Source organism: Ischnura elegans, chromosome 4, assembly GCF_921293095.1.
Source record: "Ischnura elegans chromosome 4, ioIscEleg1.1, whole genome shotgun sequence".
NCBI classification, from domain to species: domain Eukaryota; kingdom Metazoa; phylum Arthropoda; class Insecta; order Odonata; family Coenagrionidae; genus Ischnura; species Ischnura elegans.
Window position 1 is genome coordinate 51854933 of NC_060249.1, and position 27780 is coordinate 51882712.

At 37.1% G+C, this 27780-nt stretch overlaps 1 protein-coding gene across 1 annotated transcript; it reads right to left on the bottom strand.

Annotated features, from left to right (window-relative positions):
• Positions 1 to 3629: 3629 nt before the first annotated feature.
• LOC124157455 (vacuolar fusion protein CCZ1 homolog) lies at positions 3630 to 27475 on the bottom strand. Its single transcript, XM_046532167.1, has 11 exons — positions 27322 to 27475; positions 27141 to 27241; positions 26952 to 27045; positions 24627 to 24896; positions 22993 to 23213; positions 21321 to 21467; positions 18158 to 18375; positions 13118 to 13401; positions 11263 to 11414; positions 10757 to 10899; positions 3630 to 3886 (listed from the first exon to the last, which is right to left on the bottom strand). Exons 1-11 carry the CDS (start codon positions 27394 to 27396, stop codon positions 3831 to 3833), a joined length of 1761 nt encoding a protein of 586 aa, XP_046388123.1. The 5' UTR covers positions 27397 to 27475; the 3' UTR covers positions 3630 to 3830.
• Between the last annotated feature and the right edge of the window lie 305 nt (positions 27476 to 27780).

Consider the following 27780-nt stretch of genomic DNA (forward strand, 5'->3'; position numbering starts at 1 on the left):
AAATTAAGGAAAAATTTTTCAATGAAGCAACTATATTTGCAGTACTTGGTTTCCAACATTCCTCCTTAAGATGAACCGACGCCAGTGGTGGATACACATGGGGGGTGTAGGGTGTGCGAGCACCCCCCCTTGCGGGGCGAATTGGATTGCCTAGCGATGCAGAACCACAATTTTATTTTTTTAAATCATAAGATAGCATAATCTTGTATATGTGTATAATCAGCTTAAATGAAACTATCTCAAACTTTGCATGCGACTTATTTTTCATTCCTATTATAATTCTCAAGAAATATTTTGTGCCCCTTTAGTTTTCTCTGCGTACGCTACTGTCCTCACGGCAAGAACAATGTGTCAGAAGGTATGTATACAGTGGCGCCGACTCCATGGCGCCTGTGGGGCCCGAGCCCCCTCAAAAATTGGTTATGGGTGTGACGAAATAATGTGTCAGGATTGTCACTTCCCCCGGAGTGTCCAGATATCAGGATTCGAGTCATCAGGGTTCTAATGCTGATCATATGACTCTTCTAAAATGCTTAAAAAACTAAATGTCACCACTTACATAATTTCCTGGGGCAAGATCCCCAGTTTGGGCCCCCCCAATATTTTTTGTAAGTCGGCACCCCTGTATGTAAACCTAAAAGTTCCCCTAATTGACTTGAGCTGTTGACATTGTTGGACGACCTCTACTTTTGAAGGCTTTATTTCCATTTATCTGGCGAGGTAATACACTAAAAAAGGATGAGCGCAAGGGGGTGCATTATAACCATACATTGTGGGTAGTGATGAAAAGGTGATCAGTGGAAAAACGTAAAAAAATTCTAATGATACCATTTACAAAGATACCTTCTGACATAATATATGACAGTAATAGCTGGCCCTTTTTTTAGGCAAAAATGACGTGGCAGATCCAAAATCTTCGAGATTCACGGGTTGCATCCCCACGGCGAGAATAACGTGTAAGAAGGTATACCTGTAGGTTGCCCTACTTGACTTCACCTGTTGTCATTGGCAGACGACATTCACTTTTTTTAAATGGTCTGTTGGCCATTGTCATGAGTGGAACACAGCGGGAAGCGGGTGAGCGCAGGGGGTTCATTACGACTAGCTAGTTTTTGTGGGGAGGGATGATAAGGCGATCAGTGAACACTCAACAACGACGCAAGCTACGAAATGCAATAAAAAAAGTAAACAAAATATAATGATACCATTTACGAGGAGACCTTCTGACATAACATACGACACTAATACCTGGCTTCCAAAAATCCCTTTTATAAGGTAAAAATGACGTACCAGAGCCAAAATCTACGAGATTCACGGCTTGCATCCCAACGGCGAGAATGACGTGTAAGAAGGTATACTTGTAGGTTGCCCTACTTGACTCGTCACTACGTCACTAATACCTGGCTTTTAAAAAGCCTTAGAGATTTTTCCTTATGAAATGGGGGATACATATGGGAGATGCAGGAGGCGAGCTCCTCCCCTTCAGGAGGCACCTGCACTGCCTAATGTAATAGAACCATAATTCTAACTTTTTTATATCATATGATAGCATTATATTGTGTCCCTGTATAATCATTGAAATGAAACTCTCTCAAACTTTGAATACGACTTATTTTATATTCTGATAAAAGTTCTCAAGAAATATTTTGTGCCACCCTTGAGTTTTTTCTGTATCCGCTACTGACTGACTTCAAAGAAATTCCAGAATCTAATTTTGATAATTCCAATGTTTAGTGATATAGAATATAATTTCACTTTCAAACAATAATTTTTTTCAGACATTCGACTTCCATTATATATCTCCTGAATTGGTTTAACTTAATTCCTACATTACGGGCGTACCCAGGATCATAACTTGGGGGGTGCGAGTTAAGTAATGACATTTTGTATGGAAAAGGTGAATGAAACCAACATTTTAAGAAAATTATAACTGCGCTTTAATAGTTTATGAGATTATTTCCTTGAAAAAATAGTTTTATTTTAGGTACTTATCTTATACTAATACATACATGCAATTTTTCGTGGGTTTAAAGAAAATTTGTTGAATACTTTCATTTCACTTCAGTACTGATTTTGCCTTAAGACTTTTGCGATCTTAGTTCCCTCCCTGCCCCTCGCTGGGTATGCCCATGACATGTTTGGTTATAACTACAGATGAGTCGAATAGCAGATTTCTCGAACTCGAATATCGAATTTGAATATTAAATCATTGCTCGAATACTAGAATTGCGCAAAGCATATTAAACGTATGATTTATCTTCTATTGCACTTGATGAATGTATAAATAAAATATATTTCAATAATCAACTTTTTATTTTGAATTAATTCCCAACGTTGATTGTTGTTGCTCTACATCAGATATTTTCAGCTGCACTTTTTCTAAGGTGTCATGTTTTTACTAGGTGACTTGTTTTGTTGAACTTGTCATCTCCAAAGCCAACTGATTTTTTATCATCTCAACTTTATTTGGATCTTGGAAATCACTAGTTTTGAACCGTACATCAAGAATTTTGGCAAAAGTGAATATGAACCTAATTGCTTTTTTTTCCAGAAATTCATGCCAACTTTAAATGGAAAACAGCAAATCATTGACGAAACCTATTAGTCAACAGTGCGAAAACTTCTTAGTTTCTAGGAAATTAATAACGCAATTCACAAAGGGGACAACTTAAGAAACTGTGACTGCACTTCCACTAGCAAGAAATGTTGCTCCTTCAAAACATCAAGAACATCAATCAATTGCTTGATAGCATTGCCCTGTGGTGGAGTTATGTTTACATTAAAACTCAGGTTGGAGGCAGCTAATTTTATGGCTTATTTCTGTTACAGAAGATGCCTCATCATTTAAAAAAGGGAGTTCCATCTTGTGGGTTCATCCTGGATGAGCATAGAATGAGAAGTGGTGAAAATAATTTTTTGAATATTGGTCTATTGATGCATTAAGCAAGGGTCCCGTGCATTTGCAGTTTTTTTTACCATTATGTATTTTAATGAAAATTTCGATCCTTTTTCAACTTTGACGCATCATTGCGGAGCCGTCGTTCGGCATAAAGAAACAAAACTGACATAAGGGGAAGCCCGCATCCTTTCTGCCTTTGAATTCGTGACGATCTTCCCGATGAGTGGAATGGTTTGGGAATAGTAGCTCAATGCGTAACAGAACGTGCCCAAAAGTCGCCATTTTCAATTTTTTGAAGGGGTTTCGAGGGGGAAACTGGGAATTTTTGGATTTTTTCCCCCATTTTCGGTTCCCCACGTCGAGTGATATCTTTTCACCACTCTAATCCACGAATTTGATGTAGTTCTTAAACTTGCCTAAAACTGCACTGCATGCACAAATTGACTACAGTCCTCTTATGTTTTTCCAAGTCAACTACCAATGAAATGCATGCGACAGTGTATGATGCGAAATTCAAAGTATTCGAGATCACACTTTTAGCATCATTATTCAAGATCTCGGTTATTGAATACTTTCTAGTATTCGAGTATCCGTGGATACTATTCGCACATCTCTAGTTATAACCACTTTATATGCCATACATTTATCCCATAGGGTACCCACAAACCCCAACTTGCAAAGTCATCAGATTTAGCATACTTTCACCAAACCCAAATCAAATTAAAATACATATCTGCATATTTATACTTTATTATAGACATTCTATTTACATTCATTTTCAGCATGATGTTCATCATTGATCAATAAATATTACCACAATATACAGTCTTGGAATGTATTTTCTTAGAATTCTTTTATAGATATCCTCAGAAGGGTAAGATATCAAGTTATAGTTCTCGATCTCAAAGAATACCAATGGTGTGAAGCCAAGTCAGTCATGAAAGAAAATGCATTTGAATTGACTTTCACAAAGCCTTCGCACTTCCTCTGAAAAAAAAACAAAATGATATGAATTAGAGCTTTTATTGAAACTGTGAAATATCTCTGCATGATACTTCATTCAACTAGAATTCCCATTCACCTCAGAATATGATATTACATCAATTAACTCATGCAAGAGCTCATGAAAAATGCCATATGGCTCCAAAAAATTTATTCATACGGATGTGGTTAAATTAAATTTAAAAAGCAATAACATAGAGATATAACTGCATAGTATTCACAATTAACAATCGAAAACAAATTTTTGGTAATGACCAACTTTTTCATGAAAATACCTCATTTTTACACTTAAAACACATTTTCTTCAATCTGCTTTCTAGTCTGAGCATTTTTGGCAAACATTTTGTACGGCTACTTACAGTTGATGGTAAAACAAGCTTCAGTAATTAAATAAAAAAATAACAAATTTCATCTATTATTTAACAAATGAAGTAATGAGGTCTCAAACACTGTTGCTATAACCTTGAAAATATGTAACACGCGACACAGGAGGGCGAATGGGGTAACATATATTCATGGGGCTATCATGCTTGAAATGGAATATGATAAGTTCATACACTCAAGTTTGTTTAGACTAAAAATTATGTTCAAAAAAGCGCTATTATTCTTCATACAATCCATGAACCCTGTTCCCTTCTGCTTCCTACCTCAGTAACAGAACATCATTCACACTTTTTCACATACTCTCTCCCCACAATAAATACTCCAACCTCACCCTTCCCTTATCTACTTAACAGGGTGCACTCTGAATTTTCATTTTTGGTTTCTCTCAATTTTTCCTTATTCCCTGTTCGAATTTTTTAAAACTTCCCTGACTTCATATCAATGGTAAAGGAGTCGTAAACAGTTCAGCACACCCACATCCAGAATTCGCTAATCCAGGAACACCCAGAAAATGGCGATATAGTGAGTCCTCGTTCTACGTCACCCCGTTTAACGTCATTTCGCGATAACGTCATGAAAATTTTGAGACCGTCAATCGTTTATCGCACCTTCGCTTCGCGATAACGTCAAGGCTTTTAAATTTCGCGCTAGAAAAAAACACGAAGCGGCGGGCGTTACAGGTTGTTCGTTTTGCGGGCTGTAATACAGTCAGTCTAAACAAAGTGTAAAACGATGCGTTTATTGTTAATTGCAATTACAGTTTTAGCAAATTTTCTGCTAAATGAATTCTTAGGTAGGTGCGCAAGGTTTTACTTGACATAATGGTTTTCAGGAACCTAAAAAGTTATTTCAAAGAATTTTTCCGTGTAGAACTCTGGAGTTTTTGTCGTCACTTTTTTCGCCGTGTTCACAATAATTTTGGTTCCTGTAACTGCGACGATGTTTAAGCGATGATGATGCCCAGGCGACGCTCGCCTGGGCGACCACCATAGCGAAGCCGAAAAGCAAATGTAGGATGATACAAAAATGGAGAAGGATTTTTCGTCACTGCTGCTATTGTCATCGATGAAGACAGGAACACGTATTTATGCCATAGTTTGGAATTCCCATCGTAAAAAATGCCCCAGATATTATACGCTAAAATTTTTTCGCATAGGAATTGTGAGGTCTAGGAGCCGATACTCACTTTTTACATTGTTTCTTATAGGATATTATGTTTCGATTAACGTCATTTCGTTTATCGTCACATTTTTCAGGAACGGTAAGTGACGTTAAACGAGGACTCACTGTATATTCAAGGCGTACTACATTGAATTTGTTATAATTCATCAAATTCCCGAATAAAATTTCTCTATTTCCTTACTTTAAGTTGAGTGAACATATATTTCTTCATCTTATACATTTTATTTGTATCTAGAGTAATTTACAATTTTATGTAAAGGGTTTATCCCATTGATCTCAATGAATAAATAAACATTCATCCCAGACCCCCATAAAAACAATAGTAACTAAAATCTGTCAGATTCAGATGGATGGGATCCAGTGTGCTCAACTGTACAGGGATTTTAAGGAAAATTACAGCACGGTGTGTTGTGAAATAAAGTCAAGCAGGAGTATTAGTAGAAATCAAATCTAGTAGTCCCAAGCCTGCGCTACCCCATGCCGCCCAGCCAGGACAGCAATGATATTCCCATCATCTCATTCCGATCAAATTTGCTTGAATGCAGCAACATTCAGCATGTTCAGCCATTCATCTCTTTACTGCACCACTGGAGTTTTTCCCTGACCATAGTATAATTTCCCAAACATTTCCTTGACATTCCTGACTGGCATGGATCCTGATCAAGCAGATATATCCCTTTTTTCAAGGATTTTACCTCCTGCAATTGACTACAACAGGATTTAGTAAAAATACCAGTTTTTGATGGATGATCACCAAATTTAAGATTCGTCACTTACTTCACAATCTGTACAATATTAAACATGGATGAGCACACGGAGAAAATAATTGAAACATAGAGTAAAACCTCTTTATATCGTAACGGTGGGGACAAAAATTTGGGCATTTTGATGTATGGAGGTTCACTATAGAGAGGTTTTAGTGATAGGCACCATTTTTTCATATCATTCAGAAATGAAAGGCACTACTGTCTATAAAACCATTATATGTATGTTCTTAAACAAACATGCATGGATTAGTGAACATATATTTATTACCTATATACATAATAATTACAGAAAGCGTGTGCTATCACATGATTTTTACTACGATTTGAGAAAAAATTATGAGATCTCTCTTAATTCAACAGTCATTTAAAATGATTAGGATAGTTAGATACCTTTGTTCTTATTTACCGTTAGGTATGCTCTCATATGGAACAAAATGGCCACAACTAATGATTAACGTGAAAATTACAGCATATTAAAGGTACTATCATTTGCAAAAGTCTTGCAACAAATCGAGCGGCGCCACTTTCGCTCCATTGTCGATTTCTGGCCACCATTATGTTTGAATGATCACTATCTAGGTATGAATCTTCATGGTAGCTCGGGAACGACTCACGAACGGGTCATCGTGACACGGGAGTGAGACGTAGGAAATCATTACGATGTTCAGTTGAGTAAACGAGCGTAGATGTTGTTAAGTCGTCGCGGCGTTTGAGATTATTTTTGTACCCGTAGTTGACTGGAGTAGATAATTGAAAATATTTACCCGTTAAAAGAGTGGGTACCTATGACGCCTGGCTTCCAATGGTAAACCCCATAAGGCCGGCTGGGGGCACGATTTCGCCATTAGGAACACGGAAATCAACTCGCTCGTAACCCTTTTTTTAGGGATTCAACGTCGTTCAGGAGACTTTATATTAAGTTGTTGAAATATTTGTTCGATATAGAAGAATTAATAAATGAAAAAAAATTAACTGGCAATTTTCCGGAAAAAAAACACGACTCTGTCGTCTCCACCATATTTAATTGATTGGCATTAAATAGTTCTTTACGTAGGTTGAAGCTGATAAAGATAGCTCCATAAGCTTTCTTCTTCATTAATTACCAATTTTTTAATTGGATAAATATATTTACACCGATGGAAATGTTTATTCGGAAAAAAATGGAATTTTGATTGCCAAAAAAATCGCAAGGCCTCATCGTTGCTAGCAGAATGTGTCTCTATTTTTACTGTTTACATATCTAGGAGAGGCTTCAATTTTTACGATAGCACTAACATATTTAGTGATCACGTCGCATTAATCTTCTTATTGTTATAATAAATTAGTTATTGTTTCGATTTTAATATTTCGGCCATTATTATATTATTAAGGACAACCAACTTAAAGAGTGACTTAATAGTACGTCTTTTCCCTATCCATGAATGCCTCCATTGGTAAGGTTTCCATTAACAACAACGGACGGAGATTAAATTGAAAGTCAATTTAAACCAATATTCGCCCTTTTTTAGGGAGGGAAATACTTTGCGCATCTATTAGGGAGGTAAAATACTTTGCGCATAATTTAGCCGCTCCCTCAGCTCTTAACGCTGAATCGGGTGCTCCCGGGCCGTAGTTTTGGTCAGCTAATAGGCCCTGCACCTCGTCTTGCCCTACATCTTTATCGCAGCTTTACCAGCCAGGGACGAGGAAGTAGGTTACCTGGAGTAAAACTTGCAGGCCGTAAGTGATTCTCACGTACTTCCAAAATAGTGTAAATAGGGCCAATTTGTAGCACTATCATATACATGTTGATGTCACAATTTGCTTGAAGAAAGTACTCACTAGAAAAATAGTTGATAAATACCTCAAGATAAGCCTGTCCTATATTTAAAAATAAGCGCCGTGGTGCGTGCGCGATTAAGGATTACCATTACATAGGTTATTCCTAGGATTGTACTTAGTAGATCAGCTAGTCTCACATTCTGTCCCTTTCCAACAAAATTACTGTATTAAAAAACACTGATTGTAGAATACTGAAGCCTAAAGTTTAAAAATAAAATTCTTCACTTAATCTATATCTTTTTCTATCTCTAAGAAAAGTTTCCGTCACTGCTCATTTACGAAACGAAAAAGTGTAAAATTGTTCTGAAAAACTTTACGGGAGAAATTAACTTGGTAGGAAATGGCGACAAGTTGATGACAAATAGGCAGCATACTACATAGACGGACAGCATAATCGCTGCAAAATATCATTCATAATTTTCTTTTTAATCAGATAAAATTGATCTATTTAAGAAATTACGTATATGGAACCTTACATTATTATTGCGATAGATCTCATTCCAAAGGTTAATAATGTTGAGCAGTTACGGACCTGTAAAGGAAACCATATAGCACTAGTAATTACATTCACCAGTGATTCTGATTGGAGTTCCTTCAAGAAAACGCAATTGATTCGTCCTACCGCGCTAACTACGCATGATTCCCGTCGCACGGTCATTTAAATAAGAAATTGTTGCAAAAAATGCTCAAATTCAACAGCTGGTACCCTCTTAACATAAATTTCAAAAATAAAAAACTATAAAATAAAATACTGAGGATCAAAAATTTTCGGCCACGGGAAGGACTCGAACGCGGGCCCTTCTGTCACCAGCCCGAATGCTTATCCGCTGAGCTATTTCTATCTCAAGGTCGTCATGCAGTAATTTTGATTATTTAGTGTTATTGTAACACTGAGCTCCTTCATGTGCTTCTCCTACGGCTTCTCACTTGAACGAATTTGATCAAAATAATCACTTTCTCGGTATATTAGTCTTTTATTCGTTTATATGATTATAACTTGAGCACGGAGGCTTTCGCATACTCTATGTTTCGGCTGGTTAGTATATACAATAGGAATATTATGATGTTGTCGCCTGCGACTTCGGTATGGTATCGTCTTTGTAAGCTATTATTATTTGTTATTATGTTTTAAACTTGGTATTTGTATTTCTAATGAAGCAAGCGTATACATTCATTACAAACAGAGATTCTGTTAGGATTTGCTTACGTCCTTCTTACTCGACTTGAAAGGTTTTATGAAATGAGCTGCAGTTCCACTGATGCCTTAAACATAAAACGTATTGCCAACAAACACATTTCCTAATACAATGTAACCTACTCAATGCAAGTAGATAATTCAATTAATAATGCTAAGTAAGTATCCTACATTATCCCGAATTCATCAGTGTATATGTAAATGATTGCATCTAAATAAGATAGCTTAATCATCAACGACATAGCAGCTTAGAGTTATTATTCGCATTCACACTAATTCAGCAGTAGAACATTTTATCAAACAATACCTGTTGAAATCCGACAATCATTAAAAATGTGACTTTTACCTGGAATTAAGTTTTCCTCGTCATACTTTGAATAAGTGGAAAGGAACACATCTTTACCGATTGACGGACGTCGGAGAACTCTGTTATTACTTACGCAACGATTAATGCCGATCAGCTTAACTAATTCATATTTTACGTGTTTGCTCAGATATTTATATGATGAAACACTGGGAATTTCAAAGCTGCCTCGTATCATATGTCGTAGATATTGTATTAAAACGTCAACCCGAGTCGATAGATGTAAACAAAAGTCTGCCATGTTCACAGTGAACGACTCGTGATTTCCAGCTCTCTGAAAAGAGCTGAGATCACTCAAAAAGAGCCAAGCTACCAACATTTTAAAATCTCTCCGAGGAATTACCTTCGATCTTTCCTACTGCATTAAATGCTACAATGTGTTTGGGGGAATATCATGAACATTAATTTCACTTAAATGGAAGCGGTCAAATCCCGAGACTGAAAAGGATGACAAAATACCTCACCCATCCAATGACCTGTTCTCCATGCATTGAACCATGAAGACTAGTATTGGATTGTTGCATACACCCGAAAACCATACAATTTCCGGGCACAATCTTTGTGGAGCGAAAGTGGCGCCGCTCGATTTGTTGCAAGACTTTTGCAAATGATAGTACATAAGAAAAAAATAATAAGGGTGAAACATTTATCACTGAAAATGCCATTCCATGTACATAATCGAGGCTGCATTAATGGTGTCTAGTTGTCTCGGTTTGATTTGAAGAGGTAGTTAGGCCGTCTCGGGGGTATCTCCTTGGTATGATAAGTGGAGGTTTTACGATATAAAGAGGTTCACTACAAAGAGGTTTGCCTATAAATTTACATGTAAATCTGACGGGACCGTAGGGATGGTATGATGTACAGAGGTTTATGATGTAAAGAGATTCACTACATAGAGGTTTTACTGTATATCAATTGTATGGTACCTATTTTGATTATAAAGGGTGCCTTCTTTATTTCAGCTTCCATAACAGAGGGCAATAGACAATCAGTGGAAAAAAATGATTGGGTGATTCAGGCTTCATAATTATCTCAATAAATTGAATATGATAAGACGATAAGATAATGTGGTGCCCATCACAGAAGACATTCATAAACATTTCTTTAAAAAAAACAATTACAACTTGGGTAATAATACTCACCGTTGACAGCAATAAGATCTCCCTTCTTTGGGCTCAAGACCACATAAAACTCCCTCTGATCAGACAGTTTGCCCACCACCCACGCATCATTGTACGTCTTCATCATGATCTCAGCAGAAACTGACCTTGAAGAGTTACGCTCCCTTTAATGAAGAAATAGAATTCCAACAAATTACCAATAATTCTCACTTTAAAATATCCCTGAAATTCAATAGGCAATAAAAAATAAACTATTTCTGAAATGTAAATGAAAGGCAGGCTATAAAATGAATTGGACAGTCAATCAATAGACAATGCTTAATTAGAAACAAGGACATTTTTAATTGTAAATGAAGGAAAACTATAAGAAAATTAGGTTGTTCAAACCCATATTAATATTACACTGTGGCAAAAAAGGTACATGCACGTTCAAGCAATTATGTTTGCCAACCCTTCCTACATGTAGATAGTCAGATCAAAAAATCCCACAGCAGTCAATGACTTTACTTCCAATCTTAGTCCAGTACCTTTTCTGCAGATTTCTATCATGATTGTCATTCCGTCCAGTATCATCATAGTTATGAGGATAGCCTCGGAGATCAGCATTGATGTCAGCCAGCATCATCAAAATATCCCTAGACACAGCTACATTCCCAACTCCTCTGTTGTCCAAATGTATCTGTTACAAGAGAAAAAAACAACACAGTTACTCAAGGGGTTAATATTTAATTCAATGCACAAATCAATACAACTCTTAACCAAAGTAAGCCAAGCTTCCCTATTCTCTGTGGATGTGTACATAGGGCCTGAGGAGCAGCACCATGCTAATATTTAACAGGATGAAAAATGAAGGCAAACTTCGGTCACAAACATCACGAGTAGGGACAAAATTATACATATTTGCCTGGTCAGTCAGAAAAAATAGGTACTGTAAGAGGCGGCTGTCGTATTTCTCCCGTCATTTCCTTTCTCACCCAAAGTCGGTGTTTTCCCGTTCCTATCGCTTCCCACGTTCCCAACCACCCAACCCTTTCGGCCGCAGGAAGTGCTGGCACGTAAGGTAAGTCATGCTGTTAATGTGATCTTTCCATGCACCCGATTCAATAACGGAAGCGCTGACGAGAGGGAGACGACGGCTCTTGGGAAGTCGGCGTGGGATTGTGAATGAAGTAACAATAAAGTGTGATTGTTCCGACATGCGATTTCTTCCTTTTTCTGCACAACTTTCCCCATAACTCCATTGGATGCGAGGACGAGAGAGCCATGGTGACTTACAGTACAACAATTTTCAATGAAAGGATACAAAATTGGGTTTAAAAAAAACATTGACTACAGCAACCAACAAGACTGCTTGCTTTTACATCATTACAACAGAAAATGAATTGGGACCTCAGAAAGTAAATGGTAAATGTGGAAAAACATTAAATGCAAATTTTGAAAAAATGAAAAACATTAAATGCATTTTGTTTACGCCACAAAATTAAAGAGAATATAATTTTTAGATAATTGAATTATTTTTTTGTAACTGCAGGGAAAGAGCCATTTTTTATCACCACCTCCTAAGAGTAACTGTAATCTGTACTTTTAATGCTTGATTACTAAAAGACAGAGTCATGCCCCAAACGAGAATCACTCACTGATAACTTCCCTCTTCAACTCACAATAATGCCTATTCCTGTTCTTTCTATCCATAAATCTTTTTCTCTTCCACCCCCTTCCCTGTTTACCCAAAATTCTTCCCTCTATCACGGTATTGCACACCTGTTACACATTATTTTCCATGATCGATTACAGGTTGTTTATAATTAAAAAAAAATATTTTACATAAACATTTACAGTTATGCCCACCAATTTTATCCCATTAAGTCATTCCGTTTTATAATTCATTAAGTCCTCGGCATATGAACTCATAGAATTTGTTATCAAGATTAAAAACCCAAAGCAGGCATTGAAAAAGTGAAGTTTTACTGCTGCAAGTAGCACTGCTTAACAACTTTGCATTAACTCTATCAGTTTGATCTTCAATTCCTCCCAGCAAGTGAAAAGAAGTGAATGCCCAAATACTATCAAATGAGTGATGTTTGAATGAACTCAATAATATGCTGCTTTTGTAGAAGAAGACTATAGAGAGTGTAACATATACATATATCACATGTAAACGTCTTTCAAAAAAATAATAATTTCTTTTAATTAGCACAAAGGAATTATTTTCCAAAACAATATTCCATCTTTTTTCATAAATGCCCTGCTCACAAATCTAAACAAAACTTTGGCAACTCTATGCACACACATTAAATGTCTTCAAATGCAACCCCACCAACTCATCAAACACATCAGCATAAAAGAGCGTGCAGTCAGACATTACTTAAAGCTAAGACTCACCGATGACTTGAATGCCAAGTTCAAACGGTTGAAGTACAGGAATCTGTGAGGACCGGATGATCCATGGATGGTTGGCGGAGGCAAATGAGGTGCGAATCCTGGTGAGACAGATGCTGGGGAGGACGAGGATGCTGGTGAAGAGTGTGCCGATGAAGGCGTGGTAGGAGAGGAGGCCGAGAGACCTCCCCCAATCGTCTCTGCGACTTGTGATGCAAGGGACGTGAGACCAGGGCCCAGTGCTGCATCTATGTCCCGGAAGTCCTGCAGCGTAAGGCTGTAGGAATCTGAAACAACGTGGCATTGGAGAGGCAGAGAATACACAAGATAAATTAACCCGGAAACGTCTGGATTAAAAATTTCATCCCAACTTTTTCGTAATATTCAATTTTAAAATCTGATTGATTAGATGCAAATTTATACTTTTAGCACTAATAGTCTCGAAGACACAGCCTGGTACAATGTGGTACCGCTAGGCCCTTAAGGGGTCAAAAATTGAAATTAAATAGGCGTTAGTAATTTCACATTTTAATGCCAGAAACGTTAAAAAATTTATTTTGAACAATAAATTATAAAAATTACTCAAAAATTTCAAATCTTGCTTAAAAAAGCAAACTTTTCTGAAAAACGTAATTATGAATATGCTTATCAGTTTAAAACTATCAAAATCCCGAACAAATTACAATAAATAACAAAAAAAGTTCGTTTAGTATTGCACTACCAGCTGGTACCATACGGTACCGCTAGGCGTTAACGGGTTAACCCTTTTACTGCCAGCGAGGGCCGATGTATCAGCCCTCGCTGGTTAAGCGAAAACTGCCAGGGGCCGATTTATCGGCCCGAATTATTTTACTTTTGTTGTGATTGTGGCCTTTTCAATGGCAGTAATTTAAGTAAACCCCCATAATCTATCTATGGTTATAAGATGTAAATGTATCTTAAGAATTGGGAAAAAAATCTAGACGTATTAAATAAAATTAAGTAGCTGAAAAATTTATAAATCTGAAAGTTGCTAATTCCGGAAAACAGCCTTGGCAGTCTTCGTACATTCCACCTGAAATGGGCTGGCAGTAAAAGGGTTAACAAAAAATTGCAGGCTCATTAATTTGACATTATTTATTGATAAAATCACCCTTTAAACCATAGAAAGACTTTCGGAAAGATTGCTGTCTCACCTTCTTTTGCCATAAGTGCCCGTGAGCCATATTATATCCCTCCTTTTGCATTATTCAATTATGTATATATATGTATTACGTAGAAGTATATGTTCATACTTTTTATCATGCTCCTATTCTTTGATACTATGTATCATCTAGCAAAAACATATCTTAACAATAACACGTACGGTAAAAGGCTGCTGGACTATGTTGTACCTCATACCTTGAATGGTATGCCAAAATAACGCGAGAAAAAAAGGGTTAATTCACGGTGAGCATAATTTTTCCTTCTTCAACTCTCTAAAGTGAATCATTTGCTAAGTAAAATTCTTGAATTCAATTGATAAGTTATAAGATTAATACATGGCAAAAATGTGAGAATATTCTTCGTAGATCTACTGCATAAGCACTAACATAAAGACAAAAGGGGACGGTTGAAAGGCAAAATTTGAATTTTGTGAGGTTTTCCTTATCTTTTACACCTGCTCCCAAAAGTTGACAAAATTCAATTCTGAAAGTGAATCACCAATAGGGTGGTTTCCTATTATTTTTTTATTGCCTAAATCCTAAGATTATTAATCCTGGAGTACGCATTTCACGATCTTAGATTTTTAAATGAGGATATCTATTTTTCCCGATTAAATGAAAAGTGAAAATTTACAAGTATGAATGTTGGGAAAAGCCCGTGTGATGTCATCATAGTTCCGGGTGCTGCCGTGTGAGGCCACCTTGGTGCGATGCTATCAGTGGCGCCGACTCCATGGGGCCTGAGGGGGCCCGAGCCCCCTCAAAGATTCGTTTGGGGGGGCCGAGCCCCCTCAATAATTCAAGAAAATAATTAAGTTATATTATGCTTTGTGAAATCACAAAAATATATCAGTAATTTTTTTCCCCATGCTTGACGATAGTTACCTTTTAAAAAACATTCAGTAATGAATTTAAACGAATAATTAATACGGTAGAAGGCAGGTTAGCTGAAAAAAAGTGGTGTGAATCATGATAGTGTTTCGGTGCTGCGACACACTTTGAATTTAACCTCTTCCCGGAGCAAGACCTCCGATATGGGCCCCCCCAATATTTTTTACAAGTCGGCGCCCCTGGATGCTATGAGCACTACCACAATGCAGACTGCTAGCAGGTAGCGCTTGGCTTAAATAAGGATTATTAATACCCTATCAAGCGAAGGAAACTTTCCGACCATAGGCAATTTTAATAGGTGATTATTAAGAGATGTTTCCCTGAGCTCTGTGCCTCATGCATGCATTGGTATTCTCAGATGATGTAAAAATCCTGACTACTCGTATAGAATCTAAGTCCCTGTGATGTGGAGTGGCATCACATGGGTGCCAATCTGGCCTTTTTCAAATTAGGTTAAAATGGACCATTAGCATTCCTCTAAACTGGGATTACTAAAACCTATATTAAACTACCCTATTGTCTCTTTCAAGGCAGTTTTACATTATCAAATTCCGTTCCAAACTCGTTGAACAAGCTTTCTCGAATCGGAGTGACGTCATGCCAATTGACATTTTTTTTTTAATGCTCTTTAATTCCTTCGATTCTATCAAAGTCGTCTTGTCCAGAAGAGTTCTAATTTCCATTGAATCTCTAACGGTGTTGAAGCATTTCGACCAATTAGTGAAGATTTTCTAGAGTTCTCAGAGCTATCTTGGAGATGGGATGAGTATTGATATCATGGCCGCTTGGAAGAGAAATGTTGTGGAAGCCCATATTAAATTTTATAAGGAGCTAAAGATATAAGTTCGGCACTGCAAAAAATTTGTCAACTGTTAGTAATTATTATTGTACTTGTCTCGGTCAGGCTTTACGTTATTCCTTTGTCGATCATGTTGACCAATGTTATTCAAGTTGATTGAAGCTTTCTGCGACAGAGTGAAAAGCCATTCAACTCGGTCCAAGATAATTTAGCCAATCACTCTCGAAAGACCATCTCAAAATGGTCTTTAATCTGATTTTAGCGTTCATGACGATTTTTCCCAAGTTCCTTATTCGAGACATCTTGAGTAATTTGAAAGACGCTTCAGTAATGAAAAACTTGTAGCAGAACACAGTTTCCATTGAGGCAAAGGGCACACACACTGGAGCAAACACACCATTCAAATTTTCATGAGCGTTAATGAGCAACCAGTGGGGCCGACTCCATGGGGCTTCAGGGGGCCCGAGCCCCCTCAAAAATTCGTTATGGGTGTGAGGAAAAAATGTGTCAGGCTTGTCGATTTTCCCCGGAGTGTCCAGATATCAAGATTCGAGTTATCAGGGTTCTAATGTTGATCATATGACTCTTCTAAAATGCTTAAAAAACTTAAAACTCACTACTTATAAAATTTCCCAGGGCAAGATCCCTGGTTAGGGGCCCCCCAATATTTATTGTAAGCCTGTGAGCAACCACAGAGCATTATACTGAATCAGTATCTCAAACTTTAAATATGTATAGCTAATGTAGAACAGCACTAATTAGAACAGTGTTAATCATGAAGTGGGCACATTTCCAAATGTTCAATTATGAATTAAGGCAGTGTTAGGTAGAGTCATCGCTCGACCATAGTTTTCCCTTTTCTACAATCACAGGGTCTAACCTTCACTTACAACTGCTCAAATGATAAAATGATCAGAAAATCATGAGAATTTTTTTATATCACCATAATTTACAGAAGTAATCTGCCTCACATAAAAAATATGGTAATATTCCTGTCCCTACACATTGTAATATTACCCATGGCTAACATTCGGGTAAAGGCAATTAGCAACTACAGTGAGTCCTCGTTCTACGTCACCCCGTTTAACGTCATTTCGCGATAACGTCACGAAAATTTTACAACCGTGATTCGTTTATCGTCCCTTCGCTTCGCGATAACGTCACGTATTTTAAATTTCGCGCGAGAAAAAAGGCGGGCGTTGCAGGTTGTTTGTTACGTGGGCGGTAATACGGTCAGTCCATTTAAAGTGTAAAACGGTGTGTATATTGTTAATTGCGATTACGTTTTTGGCAAATTTTAGCATTAGAGACATTTCCACGACAATGTCCAAGAGAACAATGTTCACATTAATTTTGGTTCCTGTTACTGCGACGATGTTTCAGCGATGATGATACCCAGGCGACGCCCGCCCGCCTCAATTCGCAATTAAAACCATCTCTTCGATTTCATAATCCCAGTTTGCCCGCCCTCGCTCATTTCCGTCATTTTGATTTCGCTCCTGACCGGTCCGAAAAGAAATTCTCGTAGCGAGGGTAGGGCCTATGGACCGGAGCACCCGATCCCCGGTCTGTGGCGTCTGGTAGCATTCATTCATTCATTCAAGGTTTTACTTGACATAATGGTTTTCAGGAAACTAAAAATCAATTTCAAGGCATTTTTCCGTGTAGAACTCGGAGTTTTTGTCGTCACTTTTTTGCCGAGTTCACAATAATTTTGGTTCCTGTAACTGCGACGATGCTTCAGCGATGATGATGCCGAGGCGACGCTCGGCCGGGCGACCACCATAGCGAAGCCGAAAAGCAAATGCGGGAAGATACAAAAATGGAGAAGGATTTACGTCACTGCTGCTATTGTCGTCGATGAAGACAGGAACTCGTATTTATGCCATAGTTTGGCATTCCCATCGAAAAAAATGCCCCAGATATGATACGACAAAATTTTTTCGCATAGGAATTGTGAGGTCTAGGAACCGATATTCAATTTTTACATTGTTTTTATGGGATATTATGCTTCGATTAACGTCATTTCGTTTATCGTCACATTTTTCAGGAACGGTATGTGACGTTAAACGAGGACTCACTGTACAAGTACAAAAAAAACCATATACATATAATATTGATGAAAATGAGAACTCGTAACAACCCTAAACACCGTATTGAGTCACTCACCTGAAATGATCAGGCATAGCGTGGCACTCAGTGCACGGTAAACAAGGAGATGAAATGGTTCCTCTTTAAACTTGTTACCAGACCTCTCAGAGTTGAATGATCCAAAATTACTCTTCCCCTCTGAGAAGCTCTGTTTCGGTATTTGAGGTGACAGGAAGATCAATGGAAGTTTCCCAATTGGTGCCCCGTCACATAAACTGGATGGCCCAGTGACAAACCTACGTTGTTTACATGATAAAAAAATATTAAACGTTAGTCTCCAGTCCTAAGATGTGAAACAAAATCGTATATAAGATTAAAATAACAATAGGAAAGCCAATACAGATGCAAAAAGTTAAAAAGTATTAACGGTTTAGGTTTTCCATGACATTAACCCCTTGTGCTGTAATGATGAGTCTAGCTCGTCATGAACTTTCGACGTCCAACCATGCAATGACATGTGTATCTTGTCATCGAATTTTCATAAATTTAGCACTATTTAGAAGAATAACATAATTATATTGAAAGCATAACAATGTTAAAATATACATAGTATACATAAATAATTCATATTTCACGAAACATGATGCATTGGAAGGATTAAAATGATTTTATTAGAGTAATGATAGCTGTGTTCTCCATGTTTAATAATAACATTGTATATCACGGTTCTACCTTTATTACAAATTACAAATTATCATTTCATTACCTACCATTTAAAAGAGAACCACAGAAAAAAAATACATAGGGAATAGGAGCACAATATTCGGAAAATTATTCAAATTGGAAGGGGTTAAGATCACTTGCTGGCAACTGGGTGGTCACACTAGCCAATGAGTTAAACAAGTTCTGGGCGGTATGACTCATGCTATTTAAATTCTCGTCACACCACTCAAGTTACCATATAAAGTATAGATACACCAAGTTTTGTCTCTTATATCTCATTTCACTAAATTTTGACAGTACCAAAATGAAGAAAAATAGTAAATTTGCCGGAGCCCATTGGTGGATCATACCAAAGCAAATGTGAAAAGAATACTTCCCTGAGAATAATTTTTCCTTTTCACTGAATAGTGAAGTTTTTTCTATCCTTGGTTTTGCCACTGGCTTGGCTTGTTAAAAGTACCGCATGAAAATTAATTAATTACAGCCAAACTAAGGCCCATTCAATGGAACCACTACCATTTCAGAGATGTGTTCGCTATTCCAAATGCCATAAAAAATACGGCATTGAAAAAGGCTGAGCAGGGCATGTGGTCTCCCTTGTCAGTAAACTGTCAGTAACTAGCTTCCACCCTATGTGCATGTTCACAAAGGTACAAATTAGTGAGAGAAAATTATTCTATTTAACAATGTTAGTTATCATCTCTAAAAATTAATTTATACAATGATAACATTTCATTATTAAGTACTCTCTTAAGAGTATTTTTTTGTTGTTGATATCCAACATTTCATTCTGTATGGTGGTGAATTATAGATATTTGCATCAATTTTGGAGACTTTGGGAAATGAAAATCACAAAAATAACCATGAGATAAAATTTGTCCGCCTGCATGCTCGGTACAACAAGGTATATCTCTCCAGATTGGAACAAAACTAGACATCTTGAAAGTGATCAAGGGCTCCCATTTTACTAGTGACAGTGAAAATAACAACTCCTAACACAGTTGTAAGATGTTGATTTTGATAACCTCTAATGCCAGCTAAGAGAAGACTCAGTTTGCGCTCTGGGCTATGAGTCATCGTTTGGGCTGTTGAGAGCTTGCTGAGGCTGTGTGCAGGACTGATCAGCATAGCGCTGAGCCGATCGTCACTGTGCTGGAGCTGGGCAGAAATCAGAAATTACAACAGGCTTACGCATATTTTAGAAGGATTATTATTAATCAACAACATGTTAAAATGTAAAATGTTTCTTGAATGGTCTGAGCATTGCCTTAATATCGAAAACTTGTCTATGACTCGGTGTGACTGCTTTAGCATTACATTCAAATCCAACATGTGATGCTCACTATATCATTTTATCACTTGGAATTAATTTTGTTTTCCACTTGGTTTTTCTTGGAGCTATAGTCCTGGTCTTCAATCACCAATTCATGCTGAATAAATCCACGGTAACTGAAGTGTTGGATCATGCATAAAAAATACGTGGAGACATGATCCTCGCACGGAATATCTATAGAATTCCCGCGGGTATTCTGGATGTGATTGCAGTATTCTATATTCCTTTTTCAAGAATCCGAAGGCACGGAGTTTGAGGCACCCAGCCAATTAAATAACAGCTGAGAGCGATGATGCAGGTGAAGAGGAGCGTTGTGCCTGGTTTGCTAGACTGCTCATAAAACAGATGATCAGACAACAATCTAGTGGCAATCAGTCTGCACCTTCCCTACACCATCATTTGATTTGCTTTATAACTGCCTTCTGTCAGTTCCCTCCCGCAAGAATATCTGCATATTTTACGCAAATACACAAGTTAAGGCAAATGCAGTGTTATTCCTACATGAAATTGCAGCATTACAAAATAAAAAGCGGCAATATGGGAATTGAGAGGCATCATGCTCACCTACCAATATAACAAGTGCTCGGCATAGCAAGCAATAGTCTGCGGATTAAGAGCACTCACATGGGCATACCCAGCGAGGGGTAGCTGCTCCCCCCCTCCCCCTAGAAGCAAAATTTGCAAATGTCTTTAAGGAAAATAATATTTTTTCAAGCGAATAATTTTAAAAACTAATATAGAGCTGTTACAGGTTCCTTAAAATGTTGATTTCATTCACCTTTTACATGCTTAAATCTTACCTACAACTTGAACAACCATGGCTTGCCCCCCCCCCTAGTTTTGATCCTGGGTACCCTCTAGAGCACTCATTAAACCAATCTTCCACTGTATTCTATTTGTACTCGACGATTTATTTCATATACCGTATATCGCCGAATATAGTCCCCCCCCCATAATTTTGAGGCTTCAGCTTCGGGAAAATTTTAAGAAATGCGTTTGAATATGGTCCCCCCCTTTACTTTTACCATGGGTATTTTTGGATAAAAAGGGGGGACTATTTTCAGACTAATACGGTACTTTAAACTGACGAATCCAATACCTACACTTGTAAGGTCTGAAGAGAGTGAATTATTATTATTATTTCTATAAAATTCAACAAATGGATAAGAGGACAGACAGACCCACCTCCCATAGTGAGAAGACGAAGAAGGGTAACTGCCATGCCTTGGTATGGAACCTCCCTGCAACTCCGTTCTCTCCAGATGGGCTGGGAGCAGACTTCCAACTAAAAATCTGTAGAGCACTTGAGTCTCATCGGCACTGAGCCCACTCCTGAAGTGGATGAAAAAACAAATCACACATATTTTAAACTTCAATATTATCCTTCTGGATTTGTAGCAATGAATTATGCTCATCAATGCTAGAAAATTTTCCAGGATAAAAAGACTTTTTTAAATTTCCAAGGACCAAATTTTCAATGCACCATTTTTTACCAACCAAACAATAAATGTTGTAAGTTAAACTCATAGGATACAGTCAGCTTACAGCAAATACATTTGCATGGCAATCCATAGCATCAATATGACAACTGAAAGACTTTTAGCTATATCAATCTAAATGAAGTTCTGCCAATTGGATCAATTAAATGGGTAACTTAGATACAAAAATAAGAAAATTCAGCAGTGAAAATGCTTTGAATGAAACAGATAACAAACACGAACAAAAGTTGATATTAAAAGTGAGAATTAATGAAAACAATGTAATGAATTCCAACATACCAATACTGATTTGGAAGGACTATAAATAAAATTACTGAGAAAATTCATAGCACCTATTCTCCCTAAACCTAATTTCTTCCTTAAATTTATAGGGATACTTCAGTTTCCTTGGTTATCATTGTGCCAAATGCTCTATTACTTCAATACAAAGTGTAGGGAAGAATTTCCAATTACAACTTTATATGTACTAAGAGCAATTCTCATGTTTTCTTTATTTCATCATGTTCATGAATTCTTCTTACCTCATGAAAGTCTGAATCACACTATCATTTTCTTTCTTTCTAGTGCAATCGCTTTTAGCGACGGGAAAAGTGATTGCTCCAGTGATCATTTTTCTGAATCACACGGTCCCTCCCACCTTCGCCTTTCACATCACTTTCAATATCAAAGCTCGTTGTCATAGGACCGCATAACGAAAATATATAGTGAGTTTGTTTATCTATGTCGTTCCCACAATTGTCAAATGTTGTGCTGCAATAGCTCCTTACAGGCATGGGTTCCAATTGGCTGATATGGGGTTTTAGTGACGGTTTTAGCGACGGGAAAAGCGACCGGATGGGTGATGAAAAATGGAGATGGGAATCCTCATCGCAATCGTGATCGTGAAAACCAATAGCCAGCGATGATCATTTACGGATGATCACTCTAGTGATCGCGATAGTGATTACTATGAAATGATGGATAAAATGATCGTGTGATTCAGGCTTAAGCACTTGAGTTGGATTTTAATCTTTGAGGTACATAATAGTAAAGGACCATTACAGATATCTTATAGAATGAAATAAGAAAATGACTTATGTATCTGTGAGTTAAAAAAAGTGCAATAATAAAATATAACATAAATGTGTACGCATAAAAATGTTGAGTATCAACCAATATTGACACCCAATAACACACGAGAGCACAGTATACACATATAACTGAATACTTAAGAGGGACAGGATTAAAATCAAAATTATTGAAATGCTGTATAACATGGAACATTGTTAGTGCCATCATCTCGAGGCAAATAAAAGTTATAATTATCAGCACCGCTCATTTATCCAAGTCTTACTATGTACAGAGATATTTCAACTTACCATAAAAGCTGGTCATTGTACAGAAATAAGGAGGCAAGTGGGGTAGTTGAAGTAGATGACTGCTTCTCATATTTCTGCAGCACCCAGTCCACTTCTTCCTCTGCCCGTGACAGGAAGCATCGAACCCTTAGGAATGAACGCCTGTCCAATGGCAGGAATGAAACCCCTTGGAAAACTTCTAGCAAGTCGGCATGGTTCAGGTGAAGTGACTGACTCAAGTACTATGAAGAAACGAGGAGAAGCAGAACATGATATTCAAGTTAACCTATTCACTCACTCACTTTATACTTCAATAAGGGAGTTGACTGTGCAGTAATAACAAAGTCCCAAGTATTTACAGGGGAGATATGCTCGTTTTCACAGGGTGAAACTCAGTACAAAAAATAAGCATTTCTGGCTCATTGCTCATGGAGTAGAAATTTCAGACCACAATTTTTCACATTATTTAATGCTGTGCGCAAAAAAAAAATAGATTTTCTCTCAGTCCTAAGTAAAGTAAAACCTCTATGCAGTGAACCTCTTTACATGGTAAATCTCCATACTTCATACCACCTCTACAGTCCCGTTTGATTTACATGTAAATTTATAGGCAAACCTCTTTATCTCGTAAAACTTCCACTTATCATACAAAGGAGACATCCCCAAGATGGCCAAACTACCTCCGCAAATCATACCGAGACAACTAGAGACCATTAATGCAGCGGCGATTAGGTACACAGAATGACATTTTCAGCGATAAATGTTACACGCCCATTTTTTTCTTATACACCTTTAATATGCTGTAACAAATAATTATAACGGTTAAAAAGAAAGTAGTACCTTTCATTTCCGAAGGATATGAAAAAATGGTGCCTATCACTAAAACCTCTCTATAGTGAACCTCCATGCATCAAATTACCCAAATTTCGGTCCCCTCCATTACGATATAAAGAGGTTTTACTGTAATAACTTGCATTTGAACACCCTGGAGAAAAACCACTTCAGAAGAGACGAAGCCCTGTGACCTTTTCTGGTCGCTCTGCCAGTTTTTACAATTACTGTAGAACCCTATGATGCAACACCATATCTTCCTCTGTTGCCGAGATAATAATTCATGAAATAGTGAAATTGCAGGCTTTGGCCAAAATTAAGAGATGGGTCTGAAAATTCCTTTCTCAGCGTATCACATGGTCTAGATTAAAAAAAAAGACATAAAAAAATGATTTTTTGAGCCTAAAAAGTAGAGGCATAGAGGAAGCTCGTGACTAATACTGTAACAGATTTAAAATTTGGTATTTTCACAATTATTCCTAGGGTTTCAGATGAATAAAAAGGGGTCTTTCTACAGCTTATTGTCGTATCTTGTCTCATTCAAATTTGTATGAGTCTGTCCGTGGTCCAAAGTGGGTTACAAAGTATTGCGATAACGATTTTTCCACATGCAACCTAACTACTTCAAAATTTCCTCTCCTATAATTAGACGAACCTTAAATCTATTATCAAGAGTCTACTATAAAGTACCAATATAAAATTAATTTTTTAAGCAATAACAACCCAAAAATACCCATATAAAGTTTTCCACTCATTATGTAGCTTGGGGGCGACAACCAAGGCTGATGCCATGTTGAGGTTCTACTGTACTTAAATAAACTTACCGAAGAGAAAAAATGTTCCAAGCGATTCCTAAGGAGATAATAATGGTCATCAACATCTCCAGCAGCCTTGTTCAGGACTTTGATTTGACCCTTCTCCACGAGAGATGCAAATGACCCCGAGAAGAGACGAAAAGTCCTGTATGCATGACGAAGGATTCCCAAATAGACTCGATCTTGAACTTCCTCCTCACCCCTCACCAATGTGGGCTCCTTAGGATTGCCACTCGGGTTGTTCACTGTTGTGCGCGTCACCCACGGGAGGCTGACAGTCTGGAAAGGAAATGGCATGCACGAGTGATAGATTGACGGTAGGTGGGGTAGCTTCATGAAGAAGGTGCCAAGGCTCTAACGAGGGAAGGAACCCACGCATTACCAACAAATCACATTCAAACTCCGCACAGTGATAGAAAATATAATTTAGAGAGGAAAGTTTCCATGTTCAAGCATTCAATCAGCCATGGTTTCCAAGATATTAATGATAGAACGTACTAGAAAAACACCTAGATGCTACCTCAAATGAAATATTGAGTACTAAGTGTATTTGCTCGTGCACTTGTTTTGCACCTCATCTCTAATACTCACTGATGTGCTTCATATCTGTATCAATTTACTCATTGCTTTCTGATCACATGGCAAAAAAAGATTTATATTTATTATTGCAACATTATATTGATCTATATTAGCAATATATGTAGTCCCTTCCACATTCTTCCTTCAGTCTAGTCACAAAGAAGTCTTCATTAATATGGATGGGGAAAATTACACATGAGAGGAAAGTTTCCATGTTCAAGCATTCAATCAGCCATGGTTTCCAAGATATTAATGATAGAACGTACTAGAAAAACACCTAGATGCTACCTCAAATGAAATATTGAGTACTAAGTGTATTTGCTCGTGCACTTGTTTTGCACCTCATCTCTAATACTAATCCTAACTCTGAAATATACACTAATTCACAGCTAAACGATTTTAATTTCTCCTGGTGAATACTATTGAGGAATGCTTCTCGGGTTCTCAGCCGGGTTAATTCTTTCGTATAAGTCGATGTTTCGAGAGACAACTTGTCACCCATCTTCAAGGCCGTGCAATGCAAAACAAATGTGTAATACACAATATTAAAAAGCCAGTTCTGATTACAAACTTGTAATACATGCAAGGAAGATCTAAGACTAAATGGTAATGAGCCATAAAAGATGCCATCCTAATCCATTTAAATAAAACATATCTGGTAAAATATCCCTAACTGGTCCCATAGCCAAAAATATAAAAATAATGTGATGGAAATTTTGCAACTTAAAAATTTTCAAATTCAATATTTGATGAATAAAATATCATTTTCCATTTTATATGTTCACAGCAGCTAATAAGGAAAGCATAAATTGGTCATGGTCACTTCAAGAGCTATAATTCATAGGCGTTAATAATAAATGGCTAAGATTTAATTGAAGAGTTGAAAGCAAGCTATTACATTTGGCAATTAAGTCAGCATATCCAAAGATGTCATGTACTAACAAACTAGGTAAAACAAAAGAGGATACACTGAAAGACTTTTGAACCAGAAAATACCTATAGAGTGGAAGGTATATTAATAAAAATAAGGGTCATAGTCATGACTCTACAAAAATCTATATTGAGCCACAAAAATAAAATAATTCGAGGGAAAATTTGGTTACTTGAAAATGCTTGAACACGTAAGTTGGTAGCTATCATACAAATTATATGTACACACCATCTAATTGGGATATTAATCAAATTTAAACCCAAGATCCTGTTCATGACCGTTGAAATACACATAAATAATTGACACCTATAATATAGGTTCCAATAATCTGGTTATCCAAGACCATACAGGGGATATAAGAATAGAAGATTAATATTAAGACAGTGGCATATCTATAACTGACAATGACCAATTAAGTTATGATAGAAAAAGCAAATAACAAAACTAATACCGATTAGCCTATCCACTAATTCCATTCAGTATAGACGCTAATCTGGATGCACCATTTAATTTTTAATAAAGCAAGCCTTGCCAGTTGTTACTCATATATACAAGCTGTTACAATGATTAAAATATTCCCGAATGATATCAGTTTTTGCTTTCTATAGATGCATGCAGCCTCAACTTTCAGAGAAGATAACAAACAAAGAAAAATAGTATTCCCATTCAGAGAGAAAAAAGGATTACCCTTCCCAAACTGCATAAATGTTCACTTTCACCCCACGACAATATTCGACTTGAATAATACGTTGTTTACCAATGAAAATTAGATCAAAATTAAAGGTAACCCCAAAATTATTAAAGAGGAGCGGAGTTGAATATACCATCACAATCCAAAATCCTTTTTCGGGGTTGAGATACAGCTGACGGGTTTTCTGAGTATGAAGGGCTTCACATGGATGACCTGGGTTAAATGTCCTGGAAAATTTTTCGATATTTTTAGACCGTACTGAAACGGTAATTCCCAATTCACTTTTGATGCATGCTTACGAGGAAAATGAAAGGGCACTTACTCGGAAAACTTTATAATCGCTTCACTCAGACCAACATTTTTCATCTGAGTATCCAGATCTACATCTGATGGATAGTAGTACATTATCTTTTTTTCTTCATTCTAAATAAAGGAGTTAAATAATTAGTAAGTGTCCGACGTTCAACATTATATGATTACTAAGACAAATTATCATGGCAAACCTCTCCTTCGTTATGGCCCAAATTTGTGTTTATAACATAAAAGTTGAGCAATCGAATTTCTGTATCAGATGACATTTTCCATTTTATAAGAAATTTTTAATTTAGCACAAAACTCCCGTCAACTGCCATCACCTTGATTGACGCAGTGCGATCTTTACTTGTTTATCAAAAATAAAAAAGCAGCGAAATAGCCACGCGCAGTTGCGAATACAGTGCAAGGCGCTCTAATTAAACGTTGTATAAAAAACTAGAAAAAATATAAGTTATCTTGATTATGACGTCTTCTCCCCATTTAAGACACCTTTTTTAAAATCAAAGTTTTGAAACCCACTTCTTGCATAGAAAATTTCCCGGTGTTTCAATGGGCTAAAATGGAATTCTGACGGAAAGTCTTGTGTGTCGTCTGCTACCGGACCTTACCTCACATTCCTTATCAGGGGGATTTAAAAATAGCTCCCC